This window comes from Sarcophilus harrisii, chromosome 3 (assembly GCF_902635505.1).
Source record: "Sarcophilus harrisii chromosome 3, mSarHar1.11, whole genome shotgun sequence".
Classification (NCBI taxonomy): domain Eukaryota; kingdom Metazoa; phylum Chordata; class Mammalia; order Dasyuromorphia; family Dasyuridae; genus Sarcophilus; species Sarcophilus harrisii.
In genome coordinates this window covers 549,301,998-549,317,653 of record NC_045428.1, presented here as the reverse complement: position 1 = coordinate 549,317,653, position 15,656 = coordinate 549,301,998, and the positions used below count along the sequence as shown (strand labels likewise).

The following is a 15,656-nucleotide window of genomic DNA, read 5'->3' as shown; positions in this document are numbered from 1 at the left end:
GGGCATTGCTTGAACCTTATTCTTTTCAGAAGAAATAATATACATAATCATTCAACTATAGAAATCTCTCTTATCTGACAGGGAAGTAAGAGGGGAAAAGATTAAGTAGGGGCAGAGGGAGTGGGGGGAAAGGGTTAGGAAGGGACCACTAACAGAAGAGGCCAGATTAGGGGAAGTGATAGACAGAAGCAAAACATTGGTGAGAAGGGAAAGCGAAAAGAAAAACAGAATGAAAGGAAATAAACAATAATCATCACTATGAATGTGAATGGGATGAACTCTCCCATAAAATGGAAGCAGAAGCAAAACAAATAAAAAACCGTAAACCTACAATATCTTGTTTACAAGAAGCACACTTGAAGCAAAGAGACATACATAGAGTTAAGGTAAGGGGCTGGAACAAAATATATTATGCTTCAGCTGAAGTTAAAAAAGCAGGAAGGAATAGCAATCCTGGTCTCAGAAAAATGAAAGGCAAGAATAGGACCAATTAAGCTACATCTTGTTAAAAGGTACCATAGACAATGAAGCAATATCAGTATTAAGCATATATTCACTAAATATAGCCTGCAGATTATTAATTTTTAAATTTTTTAATTTTCAAAATAGAGGCATGGATAATAACATTCACCCTTGCAGAATCTTGTGTTTCAAATTTTTTCCCTCCCTTTTCCCTACCCTCTAGATGACAAGTAATCCAATATATGTTAAGCATGTTCAGTTCTTCTATACATATTTCCACAAATATCAGCATGCAGATTGTTAAAGAAGTTAAGTGAGTTACAGGCATTATAAAATGTAAAATACACGATTTTGATTTTGTTAAAATAAGGAAGATTTGTATAAACAAAATCAATGCAACCAAAATTAGAATAAAAGTGGTAAGCTGGGGAAAAAATCTTTACAGCAATTGTCTCTGATAAAGACCTCTTTTCTCAAATATATATATATATATATATATATATACATGTATATATATATATATATATATATATATATATATATATATATATATATATATATATTTAGAACTGAATCAGATTTATAGGAATACAAGCCATTCCCCCAATTGACAAATTAACAAAGGATATGAACATGCAGTTTTCAGATAAAGAAATGAAAGTGATAGCTTCTTAATCCAAATTTTTTTTCTTCTTCCTTTTCCCCTATTCCCTCTCCTAGACAGCAAGAAATTCAATATATATTTACAGATGTAGTTCTTCTATACATAGTTCCATAATTATCATGCTACAAAAGAAAAATCACATCAAAAAGGGAAAAAATGAGAAAAAACAAAATGCAAATAAATAGCCACCAAAAAAAGTGAAAATACTATATTATGACCCATATTCAGTTCCCACAATGTTCTCTCTGGGTGTGGATGGCTCTTTTTATAACAAGACCATTGGAACTAGCCTGAATCATCTCATTGTTGAAAAGAGCCATGTCCATCAGAATTGATCATTGTATAATATTGCTGTTGCCCTGTCATTTAGCATCAGTTCATGTAAGTCTCTCCAGACCTCTCTGAAATCCTCCTGATCATTTCTTATAGAACAATAATAATCCATAACATTCATATACCATAACTTATTCAAGCCATTCTCCAACTGATGGGCATCCACTTAGTTTCTAGTTCCTTGCCACTGTAAAAAGGGCTGCCACAAACGTTTTTGCACATGTGGATTGCTTTCCTTCCTTTAAGATCTCTTTAGTATACAAGCTCAGTAGAAATACTACTGGATCAAAGGGTAATGCTCAGTTTGATAGCCCTCTGGGCCTAGTTCCAAATTACTCTCCAGAATGGTTGAATCAGTTCACAACTCCACCAACCATGTATTAGTATAGTATCCCAATTTTCCCACATCCTCTCCAACATTCATCATTATCTTTTCCTGCCATCTTAGCCAATCTGAGAAGTGTGTAGTGGTACCTCAGAGTTTTCTTAATTTGCATTTCTCTAATCAATAGTGATTTAGAGCACCTTTTCATATGACTAGAAATGGTTTCAATTTCTTCATCTGAAAGTTATTCATATCCTTTGACTATCAACTGGAGAATGGCTTGAATTCTTATAAATTTAAGTCAATTCTCTATATAGTTTAGAAATGAAGCTTTTAGAAGATATTTTCAAACTTTACCCTAATGAGCTTTCCTATTAGAATCCAGAACTTTTAAAAATATGAGTATTTAGAAGAAAAGTGATGATGAGTAAAAGCTTGCAGAAGTTGAATAAGAAATAGTCACAGGTGACTAAATTAATTTCCTTTTATTATGCAGGGTTAGCAGAATGCTATTGACACAATATACCTGAATTTCCGAGAGGCATCAGACAAATTTCCTTGAAAATATGGTAGAGGGATGCAAGTGATAGAATGGTTTTAGAAGTGATTAAATGAGTGGACACAAAGAATTTTGAATAGTAGACTTTCTTCTTATTGTTGTTGTTAGTAGAAAATTTTAACTTTCAGACTCTGATCCTGTTCTGTTGAGATATTTGTCAGTGATTTCAGTGAAGGCTTATTTAGGTGGCTTAATATAGTGCCTGACATATAGTACCAGTACATAATGAAGGTTTTGTTCAGTGACTGTAGCATAAATGTTAGAAAAGTTAGTTAGAATGTTGTAAATGTTAGAAAATTTTCGTAGAGAGAATCCACAATGTTAGATGATGTGGATTTCCATCCAGAAAGATTTCTGGTGACAGCAAGGGTGGGTCAAAATTAACAAGCTCAAATTTAATAGGTCACCTATTCTAACCCCTTCATTTTAAAAGCCTAAGATCACATAGGGTAGTAAATGTGAGAGATGGGATTTAAACATTGACTAAAGAGTCAGAGCTTTGCTTTGTACCACATTTCATTCTTAGGGATTAGACTTGCATTTTAAAAAATCAGTACTCAAGTTGAAAGTGATAGTAGGGTTATGTGTAAAGAACCTGAGTATTTTAATAGCCTGAAGCAATGTGATTAGATGATCAGAAAAGTTAATTCACTTTTAGATCACAATAATGTTTAAATGTATAATTAAAAATGGGGATATGCAAGTGATAGTATTGCTTTATTGTGCCTTTGTTAAACCATGTCTGGTTTGTTATGATGTATAATTCTGTATATTCTGGTTTTTTTTTTTATATCTCCTCATGGTGTAGTGGTGATTGTGTTCTCAGAAGCCTTTGTTAGGAGAGCACAAGCCTTTGCAAATCTTAAGAAGCTAAAGGAAACTCTTAGTTACAGATTATATATATATATATATATATATATATATATATATATATATATATATATCATGACCTGAGGCTTAGCCTCACTAAATTCAGAGAGACTGATTCCCAGGTTAGTGTTGGGTTGAAAAATTGTGATGGTTTGGAGTTCCTTGGAGTCAAGAATGGAATCTTATACAGCTTGGTACATTGTGAGCAAACTTTTATTTTTGCCATCCCAGGCATTTAAGAGTTAGATATAGTAAAAACCTATCAAAAGACCCTGTTCAGTAATGGGAAAGAATGTTTAAATGAATGAAAAGGTTGACTTGTGTAATCCTCTAGATTGCTTTTTTTTTTGAACATTTAATTTTTTCTCAATTACATGTACATTTTTTTATACTTTAAAAATTTAAATTAAATTTTTTAATTCCTTTCTTTCCCTTCCCCCTCTTTGAGAACGCAAGCAGTTTGATATAAATTATGTGTGTGCAGTCATGCAAAACATTCATTATGTTGTAAAAGAAAATGCAGATAAAAGAAACAAACAAGAAAAATAAAGTAAATAAATAAAATAAAGTAAAAAAAATATACTTCAGTCTGCATTCACATTTTAGAAATATTTTCACTGGAGGTTGATAGCATTTTTTAAAATCATAAGTCATTTGTAATTAACATGAATCATTGCTCTACTGAAAATAGCTAAATCATTCAGTTATCATTTTACAATACTGCTCTTCCTAGTTCGGCTAATTTCACTTTGCATCAGTTCATTTAAGTGCAGGTATTTCTGAGTGCATCTAGTTCATCTTTTAGCACTATGGTATTCCATCACATTTGTATATCATAACTTGTTCAATCATAAATATTTTTGTACATAAGGGTACTTTTTACTTTGATATCTTTAAGATACAGACCTAGTTAGTGGTATTGCTGGGTCAAAGAGTATGGCAGTTTTCTAGCCATTATACCAAATTATGCTGCTGAATGATTGAATCAGTTTATAACTTTATTAGTAGTGCATTAGTACCCCATTTTTCCATATTCCCTCCAATATTTTTCATTTGCAAGCCTCTTTAAAGAGACTGTTTTATTATTTTTATGTTTGTAAAGTATAATTGCATTCTTTAGCACCTCAGTTTAACTGAGGGTCAAATAAGAGCTTTAGTATATAACAAATAAGTCAGCACTAAAAAAATATATATATGTATATATTCATATTTTTTTCAGTTCCAAATTCTCTTCCCTCACCCCTGAACTCTTTGCCATCCATTGAGAAGGCAAGAAAAATGAAACCTATTATATTTATACATGTATAATCATGCAAAACAAATTCCCACACTAGCTCTGTCAAATCCCCCCAAAAAAGGAGGGGGCAAGAAAAAGAGAAGAAAATATGCTGTTGTCATCACTCTAAATTTTAATCAGGTTATATAGTATGTTTCCTTGTGAGTGTGGTGGGTCATTGGATCAGTTACTGTCTTTCACAATTGGTTATCATAATATTGCAGTTAACTATATATAGTTCCCTTCATATAATTTTTCATTAGTTCATGCAAGTCTTCCCAGATTTTTCTGTAACCATGCCCTTCGTCATTATTATAACACAATAGTATTCCATCACGTTCATATATCATGTTTAGCCATTTTCCAGTTGATGGGCACTCTCTCAGTTTCAGTTCTTTGCTACTACTAAAAGAACTGCTATAAATATTTTTGTACATAGGGGTCCTTTTCCTCTTTGTTTGATCTCTTTGGGGAATTAACTTAGTTCATTATTGCTGGATTAAAGGGTGTGCACTTTCAAGGAATTCCAAATTGCTTTCCAGAATGAATGAAGTAGCTCACAGTATCACCATCACTGTTACTAGCATTTGCCATTTTCCTTTTTTGTCATTTTAGCTAATTTTAAGAGTATGAGGTAGTTTAATTTTGCATTTCTCTATTAGTGATTTAAAGTGTTTTTACTTGTTATTTTTGATGGCTTTGATTTCTTTCTCTGAATATTGCCTATTCATATTCTTTGACCATTTATCATTTGGGGAATGAATGTTATTTTAATAAATTTGGCTTAGTTCCCTAAATATTTTAAAAATGAAATCTTTATGAGAGAAATTTACTAAAATGAGTTCCCTTCCACCCATTTTTTGCTTCCCCTCCACCCATTTTTTGCTCGCTCCCCCCCCCCCCCAATTTTAGTAGCATTGGTTTTATTTAGGTAAAATCTTTTTAATTTTATGTAGTCAAAATTACCAATTTTAGCTCTTATGAACTTTTCTTTGGTCATGAACTTTTTTTTCCTTATGGTTACTATTAATGTTGTCAGAAACCCTGCTTTTATTGTTCCATCTCCTTTATCAAAAAGGCCAAAAAGTTAGGCCGCCTTTGTTTTCATTCTGATCTCTTATAATTGATTTAATAATTTACTGTTCCTGGGGCCCACTAGGAACTCTTTCTGGCCTCTAGACCCAGCTCTTGGAATTTAGAGGAAAAGATGCTTCAGGGATTTACCTTAGCCCTGTTAATAAATTCTATGTGCTTCATTATCTCACCAACCTAGAGAAACTTATAGATCATTAGAAATTTACCATATTCTATAGCTAGCCAGTATATTTACTATTCTGTGAAGGTGACTTTACTTAGAAAATCATGGTCATCTGTTGTGGCTTCCCTCATCAAAACTTCTCCATATTTAACTGTCTTAAATTGGAATATATGAGGAAGAAATGGTTTTTATTTTTTTTCTTGTTCATGCCAGCTCTTCACTATGTGACTTCAATTATATATCCCTTTCTATATTCCCAAATTCCCAGATTGTCTTGCTTTCTCCATTCCTACCTATTTCAGTGCTGCTTATTACTGCTGAAGGAAGTCAGAACTTTTCCTGCTGTGTACACCTTCCTTTTCTCACTTCAATTTGGCTCTTATTGATATACGGCAGTTTTTGTATTCTTCTATGAGTGATTCATTCCTCACAATGACATTCCTGATTCTCTTACCTCTAAACTTTTGCATCACCCAGTCTCCTACTTTACTCATAAAATTGGGACCATCCTCATTTTATACTTAAGTACTTCTCAGTATTTGTGATGTAGACATGAATAGAAATCTATACATGAGGATCCATGCAGACAATGTATATTGATTGATTTAGTTCTAAAATATAATATTTATCTATGCTTTATTATATTTTATTAAATATTTTCCATTTATATTTTAATTTGGTTTGGTGAGGCACTAGGGAGTCTTGTAGAGCATGTTTGACATCTCTGTTCTTTTTACTCATACTTTTAAATCAATTAGACTTTTTTCAAGCCCATCCTCTTGATAGCTGCTTGCTCTTTGACCAGAACAGGTCACTTAATAGAATTGAAGGCAATAGGACTATGAATTAGAGAAACCAGTTACTGTAGATGAATTTACTGGTGCTCAGTGGTAGAAGGTTTTTATTTTGAGGACCTAAGAATAGTCTGGTTATCCTTCTGTCTCCTTCCCTGTTTCATTCTTTTTTCTCCCCAAACCCTAAACCAAATCAAACAAAAACCTAGACATATGAGAGTCACTGTGGTAGGTTTCAGGGTACAAAGACAGAAATTTAAGCTACTGCCCTCAAAAGAGCCAACACAATCAGGGAAATAGAACATATACATAGATAAATATAAAATGATTTGAGGAGGATGAGAACTGCCAAGACCAGGAAAAGTGTCCTGTAGATCTGCAGAAATTTGTAGGAACTAGATTGAACCTTGATAAGTGAAGGATGCCCAGAGACAGAGTTGAGGAGAAAGAGCATTCTGAGCATGGGAGATCAGCCTGTTCATCGAGATGGGAGTTAGAGAATTTTGAGTTCTGGGAACAGTTGGTAGACCAGTTTGAATGGAATGTAGCCTAAGTGAAGGGGGTAATATGAACAGTCTTGAAAGGTAAGTTGAAGCCAGATTATATAAAGCTTTAAATGTCAAGGTGAGGAGTTTGTATTTTATTCTAGAGGCGACAGGGAACCACTGAAGATTTTTGAGCCAGAGAGCGACATGGTAGGATCTTTGCTTTAGGAAAATTGCTTTGGCAGCTATGTGGATGGAGAGGGGAGAACTGGAAGCAGGGATACCAATTAGGAAGCTATTGCAGTAGTCTAAGTAAGAGATGATGAGGCCAAACTAGGGTGACTGAATGAAGATAAAGGAGTAGATGCAAGACATATTATGGAGGTAGACAATCATTCTAACAGCTGTTTGGGTATGGTAGAAAAAGAGAATAAGAAACAGGAAGAAAAGAGAGAGGGAGGGAAGGAGACAGAAGAGGAGAATTATGAATGATCCTAAAGTTATGAATTTGGATGATTAGAAGGATGAAATAAAAATAAGGAAGAGAAATGCTGTCAAGAGAAACAGGAAAGTTTGGAGGTGAACCAGCGTTAGGGAAAAGGACAATAATGAGTTCCATTTTGAATATTGTATTTGAAAAACCAGCATTACATTCAGGCGTGATGGCTAGTAGGAAATGGATGATTTGGAAGTCACCTACATAGAGATGATACTTAAATCCATGGAAACTGGTGATATCATCAAGAGAGAGGATATAAATAGAGAAGCAGTCCCAGAATGGAATCTTAGGGAGATAGGCTCTCAGTTGAAGAGGAATGCAATATATGATCATGAGAAGGACTAATCAGATAGGCAAGTGAGGATAGTGTCACAGATACCAATGTAGGACAGAATCTTTCATCATGGACAAAATCAAAAAACATCTATTAGGTCAAGAATTATAAGTACTGAGAAAAGGACATTTGATTTAGTAGTTTGAAATCATTGGGAACTTTAGAGGGAAAGAGTAATTTCCAGATTGGTGGGGCTAGAAGTCTTATTGAAAGGAGTTGAGAAACAAGTGGGAAGTGAGCAAAATCAGAATTAAGACTGATTTGATTTTTCTAGGGGCTTGACTACATGAAAGAGAGATATAGAATAGTAATAGGGAATACTAAGGTCATAGAAGTTTTTAAATATGGCAGGAGATGTAGGCATGTTGGGAAGAAGGGGCCAAACAAGAAGGAAGGAGCTGATCAAAGGGAAAATTTCTAGAAAAGAGATAGAGTTGAAATCAAAAGCAGAAATACAAAAGTTGCCTTTGAAAGAGACTGAAGAGTAGAGAACAATGAAAGGAATCTTAGAATGCTAAATCATGAATGTAATCCAGTTATGGGCAGTGATATATGACACAGGCTGTAACCTTGTGGATCACTGAATTAGGCTGAAGAGGAAAATCATGGAGTTGAGGAGCTTGATAAAAGAAGCTGGGATGTTTAAAGTAGTGTGGTATAGTAGAAAGATTGCTGAACTTAGTGTTAGGAACATCTGGCCTCTGAACAAATTAGCTATTTAGTCATGGGCAAATCTCTTAACTTCGCAGAGTTTTATTTCTTCATTTGGAAAAGGGGAATAACAGTAGCACCTATTTCTCACAAGATTATTGTAAGAATAAAATGAGTTGATGCTTTTCAAGTTTAAAACTAGTCAGGTAGGGGGTACCTTGAATAGAGGTGCTCAGAAAGATCTGAGTTCAAATCCAGTCCCAGACACTATTTCTATGACCCTGAAGAAGTCACTTAACCCTGTTTGCCTCAGTTTTTTCATCTGTAAAATAATCTGGATAAAGAAATGGCAAACCACTCCTTTTATTTTTGGTGAGGCAATTGCAGTTAAGTGACTTGCCCAGGGTCACACAGCTAGGAAGTGTTAAGTGTCTGAGACCAGATTTGAACTCAAGTCCTCCTGATTTCAGGGCTAGTGCTCTATCCACTGTGCCTCCTAGCTGCCCACCCTGGTTATCTTTTTAAGAACTGTTCTAAGAATCGCAGTCAACTCTGACTACCAAAGGGAAAAGCAAATTAAAATAAAAATACCACAACATGAATGTGATCCCAAATGAAACATTTGTGATTAATATGTAATTGCAGAACCTCAGAGAAAATCTAATCTGATTATCTAACTTTAACATCCCTAACCAGTAATCAACCTCTGGTTTTTTTTTTTAATCTTTTATCTAAACTTAGAATCATTCTTAAAAGCAAACATTTTCGTGTAAAAAGAAGAAAAAATTCTTGCAGCATATTAATCTACAAATTTCTGTTTGGTATGTGTTAATAGAACCCTTTTTCTTTTTTTAATAATAGCTTTTTATTTTTTTCAAAATATAGAAACAGTTTAAGTATTCACCCTTGCAAAATCTGTGTTCCAAATTTTTCTTCCTCTTTTCTCTTTCCTCTCCTCTGAAGAGCAAGAAATCCAACATAGGTTAAATATGTGTAATTCTTCTAAAGATATTTCCACATTTATCATGCTGTGCAAGAAAAATCAGATCAAAAGGGGAGCGGGGAGTGAAAATACTATATTGTGATCCACACTCAGCCTCCATCATAGGTCTATTGGAATTGGCCTGAATCACCTCATTGTTGAAAAGAGCCAGGTCCATCAGAATTGATCATAGTATAATTTTGTTGTTGCTGTGTACAATGATCTCCTGGTTCTGCTTATTTCCCTTAGCATCAGTTCATGTAAGTCTCTCCAGGTCTCTCTGTAATCATCCTGCTGATCATTTCTTAATAATATTCCTTAACATTCTCCAACTGAGGGGCATTCACTCAGTTTCCAGTTCCATGCTACTACAAAAAGACCCGTTACTAACACTTGTGCACATGTGGATCCTTTTCCCTTTTTTATGTCTTTGGGATACAGACCCAGTAGTGATATTTCTGGGTCAAAGGATATGCACAGTTTGATAGCCCTTTGGCATGGTGGTGGCACCCTTTTCTGTCACATTGTTTTCATGTTAGCTGTCTCTGACCTAGCTTCCTTCTAAAGGTACATCTTCAGCTTTCATTTTTCATCACTAACTTAACTGTTTTCTAACCTCTTATTATTAAAATACTCCTTTCCCAGACCTTTCCCTCCTTTACTCAGTAGTTTTTCTTTTTTGAAATCTAAACAATTAACATTTTTCCCTCACATAAATTATGGTAACTATTGTATTGTCAGATCCCAGGTCATTCTCTCTATTTTTTTTTTTAAGGAATTCAGCTTCTAGCTCATGATTTTCCTTTCTTCTCCTTTTACTATAAACTTTAATATCTAATATCCATGTAAATGCTCCCACTAACCTCATTTTGGCAGCCTCCTTAAATTTTATGTAACCTGTTTTTCATTTTACCTTACCCATACATAGAGATAGATGGTCTACTCACTAGATCTTATCATTACCCACAAGTACTTTCCTACTTAGGGACCCAGACATTCGCCTATCTGACTTTATATTATTCTATGTCTTCCTGTGCTTCAATATTCATACCTCTTTACCCTCATGAAGATCTGTATCCTCTATTTCTCAATACTTTGTCTCTGATCCAAGAATATAATGTCTGTAAATAAAGCACTTAGCGTAATCCCTGGAACATAGTAGATATTTAGTAAAAGCCTGTTGCTTTTCCCCTTTACTTTCTTAGGCCATTATCCCTTCTCTGATTTCATTTCCTTCTCCAACCTTAACCCAAATAGTGATTTCAGTTGTACACTGACCTCTATTCTTGAAACCCTTGTCTCTTTGTCCTATTACTACTCTTCTCTTACCAAAACTCAGCCCTGGATTGTTCCTACCATCTGAATTAAGTTAGAAAAAACTCATGATTGTACTAACTTGGGTACATTATAGATTTCATGTTATATATTCATGTTATAGTTGACCCTGCCCTGCAGCAAGGCAGTACTTCCATTTCTTCCTGATTCCCTATCAGAAGCTCTAGACTAGAAATTAGAAAAGACTTCTCATCTGGGAACTTTACCTCTTACTTTGCTGAAAAGATTTGGAACATTTTACATAAAATTCCTTTTGCTTTATTCTCTTCATCTGAAAACTCCTTGTCATCATTTCCTACTTTCTCCCTTTTCCTTCAGTATATGATAAAAGTTTTTTTTAAGGAGTCAAAGTTGTCTTTGATGTCCATCTTCTTTATGTGTTTACTTACTCATTTCTTCCTGTTTTCTCCATCAAATTGCATCCTTAAACATCCCTTTTTTTTTTTTTTTTTTTTTTTTTTAATCTTCAACCTTCCCTTTATCAGCTGGTTCCTTCTCTGATAGCTTCAATCATGCCCACATTTTCCCCATCTTTAGAAATAAAGAAATCACCAAACTATACTGTCTCTCAAATTGTCATCCTACATCTTTCTCTCCTTTTATCAGCCATACTCCTTGAAAGACTTGACTACCATTACTGACTCTTTACTTCCTCTTTTTCTCACCCAGAATGTACTTCGTGCAGAGTAAATCAGGTTGATTTAACCTGTTCCAATAATGTCTTATTAGAAGGTTAGCAGGTGAGTAGTGGGAAAGGAAGTATTGGATGGGGAAAGATGAATCTCTTCAGGGAAGAAGTTTCTTTATCCGAGCCTCAGGGTACTCTGAGGTGATGTGAATAATGGTACTTTCTGTATTGAGTTCATGAGTATTTTATTATCGTGTCCAGATAACCACATTGCATTGATCAGTGTACAAAAAACATATAGGTGACATGGTGGATAGAGTATAGTCTCTATAATCAGTAAGACCCGAGTTCAAATATAGCCCCATGTACTTACAAGCTCTATGACTTTATAGACAAATTATTTAATCTGTTTGCCCTAATTAATAGCACCTATCTCCGAGGGTGGTAGGTACTATTATGTACTTAAAAAAAAAAGTAAAAGAAGAGGAATGAGAACATTTGAAATGGGAGAGAAAAAAGAGGAATTGAAATTCCAAAGAATATCTTTACATTTCTTTCTCATATATTTTTGTCTGCCTTAGTAACTCACTACAACTGCTCAGTTCAGATTATTCTTGACTTTTTTATGTACTTATCCTTATGTACTTAAAAAAAAAAGTAAAAGAAGAGGAATGAGAACATTTGAAATGGGAGAGAAAAAAGAGGAATTGAAAGTCCAAAGAATATCTTTACATTTCTTTCTCATATATTTTTGTCTGCCTTAATAACTCACTGCAACTGCTCAGTTCAGATTATTCTTGACTTTTTTAATAACTCAAAAATTTTTTTTATTTCTTTATCCTTTGTCTTAGTAATATTCTTTATACAACTCTATGATTGAGACCTCTTATTCATAAACGCTGTTTGATTACCCATTTAATATGTAATAATTATAAACTTGTCTTGGTATTTCAGATCTTTCACAACCTTGATCCAGTTTCCTTTTATGTTTTTATTTCATGTCATACTCTTTTGTGTTATTCTTTATTCCATCTCAAATGTACTACTGTTTTTTTGTCTCCATTTTCAACTTTTTCATTCCTTTTATTTGTTCTTTTGCTGTTCTCATATTTAGGCTCTGCATTTCTTTTAAAGTCTTCCTCTTTTCCTAGCCCCCACTCAAATACCAGTTTGCTTATATTTCTTTTGTACTTTTCTTACTTTCTTCTTTGATGTTATTTTCTTGTAAATTTTCTTTCTACTTTTACTTGTAAATTAATAATTTGTGTAAATGTAATTTTCTCGTCATTAGATTGTAAACTTTTCAGAGTCTGTATCATCTCCATCATCTACCATCTTACCACCTCTCTGAAGCACAGTGGTTTGCATATTTGCATAAAGTTAGTCACTTTAAGAATACTTTTAAAAATACCTGTTGAAGAATTTGAACTAATTTTTTTGTAGATTACTTTGCGGATATTATATTCTACTTTCAGTTAAGCATGTTATTGTATCTTAGTAAATCCTGTTCCTTATGCAGTCAAAGTTCAATGTGTCTTTGGTAGTGGGAAATGAAATTCTATTGCCTAATTTGATAATTAAGACTTTCCCAGTGTAAAGGAGAGGAATATTCAAATTATTGAGATTTTTTAGCAATTCATAGTTATAATTTTCTTTGGGTAAAGAAGTATACAAATTATCTTTGTCCATGTGACTATTCTTAGGACTTCTGTGTTTTAATAGAGGCAACAAAATTGAGTGTTTTAAATTTTATGCTTTCATTTTAAAAAATAAGCTTTTTTCTCAATTGCATATAAAAGAAATTTTTAATTAACCATCATAAAGATTTGTTGTACAAATCTTTCTCCTTTTCCCTTTACACACATACTTTCTCCCCCTCCCCCCCCTCCTGAGAAAGCAATTTGATGTGTTATACATGTACAATTATGCAAAACATTTTCATGCTAGTCATGTTGTTAAAGAAAACAGAGGAAAAATAAAGTGAAAAATATTATGCTTTGCTCTACATTTGGTCTGTTAGTTCTTTCTCTGGAAGTGGATAATATTTTCCATCATGAGTCCTCTGGAATTGGCTTTGAATTGTTTTATTGCTCAGAATAGCTAAGTCATTTACAGTTGATCATCTTAATGCTATTTATTCTTTCATTTTAAAAAAGTAATCTATTCCTTAATGAATGTTAATGTTTTATGTTGAAATACATTTTTCTACTACTGTAAGTACTTTCTTAAAAAGAAAAGTTCATTTGACCTTTTCATTGGTTACTCTTTCCCTTTCAATTTCAGAATTCCATAAGACACAATCTTTCTCTGAACAAGTGTTTTCTTAAAGTGCCTCGATCCAAGGATGACCCTGGAAAGGTAGGAAATTCCTTTTATCATTTTAAGAATACTGGGTCTTTAAGTTGTTTTTAATGTTTACCAAATGCAAATGATATATGTAATAGCATAAAGGTTAAAACCATTGAAGAAATAAAAAAGATTTTGTAATCTAAATATCAGCAACCTTGCAACAATACTAATGAGGCAAAAAAAGCAAAATTAAAGGAAAAGAAACACTTTGGGCAAGGAATATTTGTGGTAAATATAACTGATAAAATTCTAACATCCAAAATCTATAAGGATCTGAAACTTGCTTATATGTGTACCACTAACTTCCCAGTGGAAAAAATGAAGTTTTTAAATTGGCAGTTTTTAAAAGAAGAATCAGAAATTCTTAATGGTTCTTGGAAAGTTGTTCAAATGTAAATTTGAAAATTAACTATGAAATTGATACAAATAGCAAAATGAAATGTTAAGGCTGTAAGACAGTGGGAACTATCTATCTTATGTCATTTGTGGGACAGTTGAGCAAAAATACTAAAAGTCAGAGCTATCTAAGTGACCATCTTCTTTCTGTGATTAAAAAGCTTTCAAAGGAAGATTTTCCTGAATGGCGTAGGGAATGGCAATTTGTAGGAGAGTACTGATCCAAGTATAATGACTGACCCTTGTACTATTAAAAAATGGTTGTTGGGTTTTTTTTTTCCCTCATCCTCACCTGAGAATCTGTTTTGTTTATGTCCTTTTAAAATGAAATTTGGTTATATTTTTTCATGTCAGAGATCAAAATTTCTTATTTGGAAAAAAAGAAGACTAAAATTCATAGCATGAACAACTTCTATTTGTATGTGTTGTGTATAATTCTTTCTTTTTTTTTTTTTGACTTTGCCTTTTTTTGTCAACCTTAAATTCTTTTGTTTTATTTTGGGTAAAATTTTTCTTTAAAATAAAATGTGAAACTATATGATTTGAATTTGGAATCAGAAGTTGTTGGCCCTTTCTAAAAGACAGGATCCTGATGCTTGTCTTTTAGTGGATTTTTATAAGCGGTAGATTCTCAGGTTAGTTTGTGCAACGATAATTGAATTTTAGTATTTCTGTTTAATTATTTGGGATTCTTGTGTGATATGTATCAGATAACGATCTTCTACTTAAGTTTAAGAGGAGCCAGTACTAAATGTCTTGTAAAGAGTCTGGATCTTTACTATCTCATGCCTAGATCATTTGAAGAACCTGCCGGTTGATCTTACAGTTGCTTCTCTTGTCTCTAGTCTCCATCTTCTATAAAACTGTAAAGGGATTTTATTGATGTGTAGTTAAGTCTGACTAAGTCACTATTCCAAACATTCCTTAGTGGTTATGGGGTATATATAAATATAAGTATATAGATATAGATATAAACTCTAGATATCTACATGTATTTATCATATCTATCTACAGAGAAAGAAAGAGAGAGAGAAACTATTTTCTTTTTCCCTGAAAGATAATGCTTAATTTTGTTGGATCGTTGATTCTTGGTTGCAATCCAAGCTCCTTTGCTCTCTGGAATATCATATTCCAGATCCTTTGATTCTTTAAAGTGGAAGCTTCTAGATCCTAGGTAATTCTAATTGTGGCTTCTTAATATTTGAATTGTTTCCATCTAGCTGTTTGCAATATTTTCTCCTTGATTTGATAATTATGAAATTTATGTACAATATTCCTTGGAGTTTTCATTTTGGGGTCTTTTCCAAGAAGTGATCAGTGGATTCTTTCAATGGTTATTTTACCCTCTGGTTCTAGGACATCAGGGCAGTTTTCTTTGATGATTTCTTGTAAGATGTTGTCTGGACCCTTTTTTTTTTTCATGTATTATTCTTAGATTGTCTCTCCTGGATCTGTT

The 15,656-nt window shown here is 33.3% G+C and overlaps 1 protein-coding gene across 2 annotated transcripts in view; it reads left to right on the top strand.

Moving 5' to 3' along the window:
* FOXJ3 (forkhead box J3) overlaps positions 1-15,656 on the top strand; it is a 140,504-nt gene that overhangs the window by 56,920 nt on the left and 67,928 nt on the right. For both annotated transcript variants that reach the window (XM_031962336.1, XM_031962335.1), the window contains exon 4: positions 13,739-13,813. In XM_031962336.1, the coding sequence (XP_031818196.1) occupies positions 13,739-13,813 (75 nt within the window). The remainder of the gene's footprint in view (positions 1-13,738; positions 13,814-15,656) is intronic.